Below are 8,917 nucleotides of genomic sequence, written 5' to 3' on the forward strand. Positions count from 1 at the left end.
TGCTTGCATTTCTTTTTATTTCAAGCTTGGCCTTCCAATAATTTTCTGAGGTTTAATAAGGAGTTGAATGTAAGTTAAATCCTTGCAAATGTACTGGTAAAATCTGTCTTCCTTACCCGTTTAACATTAAAGTCACAAAAATCTGTATTTGAGAGCAGTGCCACTCCGGTTGAACTTCATTGGCATAAGGTTGAACTTTACCAAATGATGAATATACAGTGCAAAAATATAAACCTCTGTTCCTCAGAAAACAAGTTTTTAAAAGTAGAAGTCAGTTTTCAAAGGGAAGTCAGATTTTCTATGTTGGTAAAGACTCTTAAACTTTGCCCTCCTAGAGTAACTGGTATTAGTAAAAACCATGCCACTGTGCAGGAATCTGTTTACTCCACACTTTTTTAGTGTAACTACTATCAACGTTAACAAATACTGAACTGTGGGCTTATTTCTTGACTGATAGATAAAGGAGAAACTGTTTCACATACTTTTGCCTTTGAGGCGTATGCAAACACTGCTTGAGTTTGAACATTCTTACTAGAAATACATATTCTGCTTGTTATTTTTCATGTGTTAATCTTCTGTTACTGTTTAGCATTTATTATTAGTAGTAGCTGTACTGTAATATAGCCAAAAGACCTAATTGAGGTTTATTGTAATATAGATGCATTAAACATTTTACAAGGAAAGGATAGGCACAATCGCAGAAGTCAGAGCTGAAAGACACAGTGTTGTAATCAGACCTGCGTGGATGTGCGTGCGTTATAGGTAATCCACAAGCTTTGCACCAGATGATCTTGATTATAGGCTTAGGGCCTAAATTCCTCTTTACTTAAACGTACACATTTGGCCAAAGCGAACACCAAGTGTCACAAAGATTCCTGAAAATCAGCATTAGACACTTAAAAGGTAAAGGCCCCATGCGTATATGAAACATTAGAGCATTGCTTGTAAACCAATAACCAGTTTCCTGTAATTTGAAGTTAAGACTTGGGGTTTGGGTTTGTTTTGCTTTTTAAACAGCAGATTCTTCAGTGAAGGAAAGATAGGATGTTTAGAAGCATGATAGGAAAGTGGATTGATCTTGACACGTGTTTAATTTCCTCATTAATACAGGAGTACACTGAAACCAAAACATTGTAAAGCAGCGATATAACATCATGTCCTTTGGTCATAGAAAAGGAAGAGAAATGGCTGTTGCGCCAGCTGAGGAATGGCAGAATACCTTTGTTACGACTGTTCTTCTGACAGCCTTTCAGCTGTCACCTTCCACGTTGCCTTCCATTTTAAGAGTTGTATTTGTGTCTCCCTCTAGCTCGTAAGCAGGAGATTATCAAGGTTACTGAGCAGTTGATTGAAGCGATCAACAATGGGGACTTTGAAGCTTACACGTAAGTTTTCTCATTTAGAAGAGAGTGAGGAGAGCTGATGTATTTGACACTGTACATGTAAATATGCATATTTATATATGAGTGTGTGTGTGTGTTTGTATTTATGTATTGTTGCAGTTCATTCTCAGATGCCCCCAAGAAACACAAGACATGTTCATTGCTGCTTTGCCCCGGCTTTACACAAGCCTGGTTGCCCATTTCAGAGGAGCTGCTAGTGTAAATCCAATGTACTACTCTGCTGAGACAGGATCATAATCCTGACACAAAATATGCAGTGATCTGTCTTGGTGTACCAACGTAAAGTCACATTTGTGATTTAGAATCCAGAAGACACAGTAAAAGCCTCTTCTGGCAGAAAAAAATTTATTGCATGTAGAGATTGATATTGGCTAGAATCCCATTTGTACTTCAGAGCTTGAAAGACCACATGGAATTCAGGTTCCACCAGCCTCTACTGAACGCTGTGCAAGAATTTGCTGGGGGAAAGTGGACCGATTTCTCTCTCAGCTTTTCTCTGCAACCACACAATTCCATCACTGCTTCTCTTCCTACCTCAAAAAAATATAAAAAAAGTAGAGGAAAGCCCCTCTCAGCATTTCTTTTGGTCTCCTGTGCCTCTCTGGGTGGATCCTATCCTGTGGCAACACAAGCCTCAGTTCTACAGTGGCAGCGCTGGTCCTGTTGAAAGACTTGCCAGCACTAAACTTTAGTTTGGTGTGATCACATTAAAACCTTTGTTGTACAAATGTCAAGTGGAAACTTATTCTAAATTCTTACCTCAATTTTGTCAGTTTGGGAAAAAAAAAAAAAATCTTGCTTAAATAATGATGTGAGACATAAAAAGATATCCTTTGGATTGCACAGAAGCAGTTTTCAGAGTCACAAGTGAAATTTGCTACTTGTAATACCATTAACTTGTGGGGTCTTCTTTCGCAGTCTTTTTTTTTTGGTCAAAAGATTATTTATATGAAATCTAGTCCACCTAAAGTAAGCTGCCAAATTTACTAATTTAAGTGAAACCACAACTCCATCACGTCTCCCCATTTAAGTTCTGTTCTTTTCCAGTGTGACGGCCCAGGTAAGTAGCATGTCTGATGGGAATAAAGGAAACATTTAAAAAGCAGTTTCTCCAAAGTTGTGTTATGTAACTGCATATGTTTATTACAGAATTTCCTCTTTTCCACAGAAAAATCTGCGATCCAGGCCTTACATCTTTTGAACCTGAGGCTTTGGGTAATCTAGTAGAAGGGATGGACTTTCACCGGTTTTACTTTGAAAATGGTAAACCTTCCTTTTTCCTCTCTGTGGATCTTCATCTGTTCCTTGTGATTGTGTTTATCCAGCCTAATTAGCATTTTGGTTTGGGAGTTGATTGATTTGGGCAGGGGAAAGGAGTATTTTTTTCTTTTCGGAGTTCTGCTACGTGTGGGTTTTTGTCTGTTTCTGCTGCACTCATTCACACATCATAGGGCGCCTTGGATAGCGGAGGAAAGTTTCAGGTATTTGGAAGGAGAAAGTCAAGATGTACAAAAGAAAAAACAAACAAACCATAGATAAGCAATTCTCATACATTTTTTTTGCCATTGGGGAAAAGAGAAAATCGTGCTGTGAGTATACTTCAAACAAAGGTCACTAAATCCTGTGATTACAGTGATTGCAACTCACAGTCAGCACTTCCAGTGAGTATGTGATGTATTGGGGAAGACTTTGTAGTCGCTCAGTCCATACTGCTGAGGAGCTGGTCAGCTGTCGTTTTAGTATTGAGTGTGTCTGTGTATATAGGTATGAAAACATCGATATATATATATAATATATATATATATTACAATCCTGTCAGCTATAAGAAAGAAAAATTACCCATAGAGTGGATTTAATAAAGTTTTGGAGGATCATGTAATGCAGGTGACCATTTTAGAGCAGACATGACTCAAAAGGAAATAAAATAGTGTAAATGAAGATACCAGCTTATTCAGTAATTTCTGAGAAATGTCTGAGCATAAAATGGGATTATCTCCAAAACACCGTTTTCCACATTTTTCCTTAAAATGTTTTCTTTCATTACCGCCACTTTTTAGTTTTCATAGATGTCCGTACTTAATAAAACATGTCACAAGAGTGAATTAAAAGGTGAATTATTTTAACTGAAAATATTAAGTACAAATGTCATTAGACATTAAACACAGCAATGAAACTGAAGTATTGGGAAAATTCAATTGGGAAACTCAAGGTGGTGGCCCCCACTTTATTTATTCCATGTATGTACATGGATTAAATAATATGTAGTATTAAACATTTGATTGGTTTCCTTATAGGAGAGGGGAAAACATACTTTATGCTGTGACTGTGCTCATTTCTACAGTGAACTTGAGCTAGTTGTCAGTCGTGATTATCCGTAAACAATAATTCTTACTTTGTATCTGCTAAGCTTGAGATTTTTGTTTTGTAAAATGGGGCGAGATGTGTTATTTCGGCTTACGTAGAGAAAATCTAATTTATCCTCTCTGTGTGTTTGTTTCCTAGCTTTATCCAAAAGTAATAAGCCAATCCACACCATTATCCTCAATCCTCACGTCCACCTTGTGGGTGACGATGCTGCTTGCATTGCATATATACGGCTCACACAGTACATGGATGGAAGCGGGATGCCAAAGACTATGCAGTCAGAGGAAACGCGGGTCTGGCACCGTCGTGATGGGAAATGGCAGAACGTTCATTTTCACCGTTCAGGGTCACCAACAGTACCTATCAAGTAAGAAACTATTCAGACCACAAGCTTAAACTATGTAGGTCAGACCAGATAGCCTAATAGCTGCTTTTGGCCTTAAAAACTATGAAACCGTCCTCTTGATAGCGTAATTTCTCGTGGTCCTTTATGCAGTGTGTATTATATTCAGTAGTGTGCATATAGTATTGGTGCAAATATTTTTAAAATAATGCTTTTTTTGTTATTGTTTTCAAATGCGATGCCCACTGATCCAACTCAGTCCCTGAACTGACAGCTTGAAGAGCAGAAAAATGGTTTAATGTCGATAAGGCTTGATACAAGTCACACAAAATAGGATTGGAAAACCTGAAATAGAATTTCAGGAAAACCTGGAAAAATAAAAAGCAGTAGGATACATGGAGCTTTTAGAGCTGACTGGAAAGTTTCACAGAAAAAAGTATCGCTGTTGTGAAAAACTGAAGTTTGAGTAATATTTGGTGTGATTTCCAGCCACATCTACTTACTCAGGCCTAGTTACATTCACTGCAAGTTGATTTTGAGCCAGTTTACCTATTTACTTTGTACATTAAGTCATACAAGTACCTATCACATTCTTATCTCTTTTCCCACACTCTCTTTGCTTAACTGCTGGATAGTCACTGTCTGATAGTTCTGACATCTGTGTGGGTAAGCCTCAGATCTCTCCCGTCATCATTTTTCTCTTTTGTTCATTTGGGCATCTCTGCATGCCCTCACACCCTCAGAGTCGTGCCATGACTCAACACACGCAAACCTGAATTCCTTGAGCCAGATTTTCAGCAGTGTAAATGCCAGCACGCTCATAGTTGCAATAACAACATAGAGAATCATGGCTTCTTCAAGAGGTTCTGCCCAAGTCCTTTGCTTTTCTTCTGCTTGCAGCCTTGGCTAATGCTGCTGTGTCCCTCAGAGCTCGGCCTCACTGACTTCTGGCTTAGGTTAAGCTGTTTCCAAATGAGACTGCACTGGCGTAAGGCTTGGTTTGCTCAGGTGCAAGCCCTCTGTATAGGCTATAATTACATTTGTGTGAGGTGTCTTAATGTGGATAGTGGCTGAATTTCCTGGCGTGGATGATAAGAGCTTAGATTTCATCCTTTGAACTTCATCACGTCCCGTATTTTACTTCTTGCAACACTATTCTCCCATGTGAAATAACACTTGATAAAGTAAGGAAAATGATAAAATGGAGTGTTAGACTCCAGTGGGGATGAATTTTTTGGGGTTAGGTTTTGGGGTTTTTTTAGGAAAAAAGTAATTCGATGACCTAGTGATAACTATTGTATTTTATTTAAAAATGTGAAACTGATGGGAGCAGGAACCATGTCATCCTTTGTTTCTCACATTCCAGCTGCACTGACGGTGTTTAAACAGATAATATTGAAAAAGTAGTTACATTTTCTTGAAATGCAGCATTACGTAGATTTTTGATGTTTTCATAAAGGAGTGTTTTGTCAAGGGCTCTGACCTGGGTATGTGTAGAGCTAGAAAGCATAAGTGAAGCAGGTTCACCTGTCCCAGTGCAGCCTGGACAGCGTGTGTTTATAGCAGAATGACATGAACTGGGCTAGAGCATTATTGAATCTTTTCCTTTGGGGTTTCCCCCCCTGCCTCTGTTTTTTGAGATGGGTTTTTCAGGGAGGGTAATTTTTTTTTTTAACTTAACCATATTTATAAGAAACAATCCTAAAGAGAAAAGGTAATTTATGACACTCTGGCTTATACACCAAAACCAGAAAGCGACAAAATAGCCATCTTATTACTGTTTTCATGGAAGATTATACGTTTTGCCCAGTAACTCCTGTAATAATTCTTTCAGTAATACTTCATAGAGATATACTGAAGAGTTCTGCAGCTTCTTTTTGAGGTACAGTGTTGTAGCAGGAGCCTCAATACTTAGTTCACGTAACGTGTACGTGTGATGGGCTGCTGTGTGCGGTGACACATAGTGCTCCTACGAACACTCGCCGGAGGTAGTTTCTCTGGAATATTAAAGGCCCGAGCAACTCCTGGCCCTTCAGACTGCACGTCTCCGTGATGCTCTGAGGTTGCAACATAGCCCTAGATATGTACCCTATGTAGCGCTGGCAACAATATCAAATAAATCCCTTACCTAAACCTCATCTTGAATTCAGAGGGGTTTTTTGGAGTTGCTCATATCACTGTTCTAAAATGTCTTTGGTCTGACGGTTAGAAACCTTACTTTCCAGTCTAAATTTTAGTCATATTCAATGTATCTGTGATTATTCTTATTTCATCATTGTTCTCCTATACTGGGGATAGGTGTGCAGACGTGAGCTGTTTTATATGAAGGCTGATTAGATCACTTCCCACCTTCTATTTTCCTAGGGTAAATAAACCAATGCTAACTTAGTTGGCTTTTTTTGATAGGATCTCCATTTTCCTGGCTACCTTAATAGCTCTTCAGTGTCTTTTGGTTTGAGGTTTGTCTTTTCATTAGCTTGGGTTCTTCTGAAATACTGTGTACAATTCTGGTCAGGGCTTTATTTAACTTCACACTTTCTTTTCCCTGTCGAGAATGCAACATCTGCTATGTTCTGACATGATTTTTGCACTTTTTGTCATCCACATCACATCAGGAGATCATCTAGGACAGCCATGTATTTATCCTCGACTGTCATTTCCAACCAATGAGTATATAGAAACTTTTGCTGAGCGTGCAGCTTTGTACTTCTATTATTACATGTAACATTTCTGGATTACCCAGCCCTCAAGGTTATTTGGTTCTTCTTGCACAATACTCCTCTGTTTTCCTTTCTATTTATAGTGCCTTCCACCTAAGCGTAAGTATACTACATGAGATCAGTCCTACTGCTTGTGCTCAGGTCATTGGCAAAGACGAGCGAGTCTCCTCTCGGCTGATAGTTCTCCTTTCAGCCCAAGCATTGTCATTTTTCTTTTAATTATTTTACATGTTCTTTCTTTAATCCCCATCTTCTCAAGTTTAACTGGTAGATTGCCATGTAGCACCATGGCAGAACTCACCTTCTGTAGCCCATCCTGACCGTCTTTTAGACTGCCTTGAACTTCACCTTTACTTTTCCCAGTCAGGGCAGCAGCGTACCAATAACTCCATTTTGGAAAACTACAGAAGAAATTAAATTAAAATACTGTTCTAGATTATCCTTCCTTTCTTTTCTCATATTTGAAATTTTACACAGCCTACAGCTATTTAATTAATTATTACCAATACACAGTAGTTAATAATGGCACTTCCATAATAAAAAAGTATCTTACACATAATGTCTGAAGAATTTCAAATCTGATAAACTCGCAAAAGCAATTATAGCTGTGATCTGCTTTTGCAAACGTAGTATCCTAGATTATGTCAAATGAGTTGCTGCGAGCACAGTAGCTTATTTGTCTTCAGGACTACAGTAAGGAGTGTGCATAAATCTAAGGAGAGAACCGAGCTCTTTGGTAGCTATACATATATGGAAATGTTTCCTTGTGGCAGATAATTTATTTGGAAAGGTGTATGAGCACAAATGTATATTTAGTTTATAAATGAATTTTATTTGTGGTTTTTGCTGCGAGTCAGACAAGACAAACTTTGGTTTCTGTCTTGTCCGTCATTTCTCTCCGAGTGATATGACTGATGGTCAGAAATTTTTCTCTGTATTCCATATTGTTAAGAACTTGTGCTAATGTGTTTCTGCAGACCTGTGGCTGCATATACACAGAGAGTGGAGTTGCACAGTACGGGCAGTCAAAGGGCTATTGGACCTAAAACTGACTCCCAGACCTAAATTCAGACCCGATGGTCCCAGGCTTATCGTCCCTCACTTATCACACCTTACACCTTCATATACTTTCCTAAGTTAAATACCAAACAGGAGGAAGACTGAAGTATTAAGAGTTTGTTCTGTGTTTGTACAGTGCCTAGCACAGCGGGATCCCAATCATGACTTCGGCCCCTAGATGCTACGGTAATACAAATGATATTATAAGATGAGTTGGTTAACTACTTGCTTACACGTTCCTTTTCTTTCATTTTCTCTCTGCGTACAGCTCTAGCATGTCTCGCATGTAAATGACAGCTGATTCTGCCTTGTTACTTGGTTCAATTTTTGTATGAGAATCCCTGTCCGTGGCAGCGTCTATGATGTACGTGCTGAGGAAATAAGTTAAACTCAGATATTCACGTCTGAATTCTGCCCTTCCCTCCTTTAAGAAATCGGTTAAGGCACTTTGGCTTCTTGCCTCAGTTTCCTTTTTTATTTTAACAGCCTCTCTGGCATGTTGTAAAGACGGAAAATGTCTGTAAAGTGGTTTGAAAAATAAAAGAATGCTTTGCCTGAGCGTTTGGGGTTCTTTTTCCCTTGGTTTTCTTCACAATATTGTGTTAAATGATGTTGAGAAGTTTTTTTTTTTAATAGTCTTGGCTAACACTTGAGCATGTATTGTTATCTGGTGGTGATGTTACTTCAGTAATGGCAATCTGTTTTTTTTTTTTCTCCTTCCTCCTAGCTAAAAATATCAGCGGCGCCGCTCTTGCATTTTCTGTACCCAGTGCACCTGGTTGATTACCATCTTGGCCATCCCGTTCTCTTCATGCATGTTTCTGAGTGCATGAAGTTGTGAAGGTTCTTCATGTAACACATTTGTGATGCACCATGTTGCTATATATTCCATCTGTACACTGTTAACATTTCAATGAAGGTGATGTTCCATGCAAATAGAGAATAACAAGGCATAAAAGACAAAAAAAAAAAAGTATTTGATTGACAGCAGTAGATAGAGAATACATTTGTCACTTTCTCCATTTATG

The 8,917-nt window shown here is 38.5% G+C and overlaps 1 protein-coding gene across 40 annotated transcripts in view; it reads left to right on the forward strand.

The window, feature by feature from the left end:
- The window catches only part of CAMK2D (calcium/calmodulin dependent protein kinase II delta), a 159,333-nt gene extending 150,885 nt beyond the window's left edge, over nucleotides 1-8,448 (forward strand). For 24 of the 40 annotated variants that reach the window (XM_087737461.1, XM_087737470.1, XM_087737462.1 and 21 more), the window contains 4 exons: nucleotides 1,310-1,385; nucleotides 2,572-2,666; nucleotides 3,906-4,134; nucleotides 8,158-8,448. In XM_087737461.1, coding sequence (XP_087593587.1) covers nucleotides 1,310-1,385; nucleotides 2,572-2,666; nucleotides 3,906-4,134; nucleotides 8,158-8,179 — 422 coding nt within the window. In that variant the 3' untranslated portion in view covers nucleotides 8,180-8,448. Of the gene's footprint in view, nucleotides 1-1,309; nucleotides 1,386-2,571; nucleotides 2,667-3,905; nucleotides 4,139-8,157 lie in introns of those variants that run through there. The other 16 variants (XM_087737460.1, XM_087737467.1, XM_087737478.1 and 13 more) reach the window with 1 other exon arrangement.
- Nucleotides 8,449-8,917: the final 469 nt, after the last annotated feature.

This window comes from Nipponia nippon, unplaced genomic scaffold (assembly GCF_047370975.1).
Source record: "Nipponia nippon isolate SJK-2023a ecotype South Korea unplaced genomic scaffold, ASM4737097v1 scaffold_6, whole genome shotgun sequence".
NCBI lineage: Eukaryota > Metazoa > Chordata > Aves > Pelecaniformes > Threskiornithidae > Nipponia > Nipponia nippon.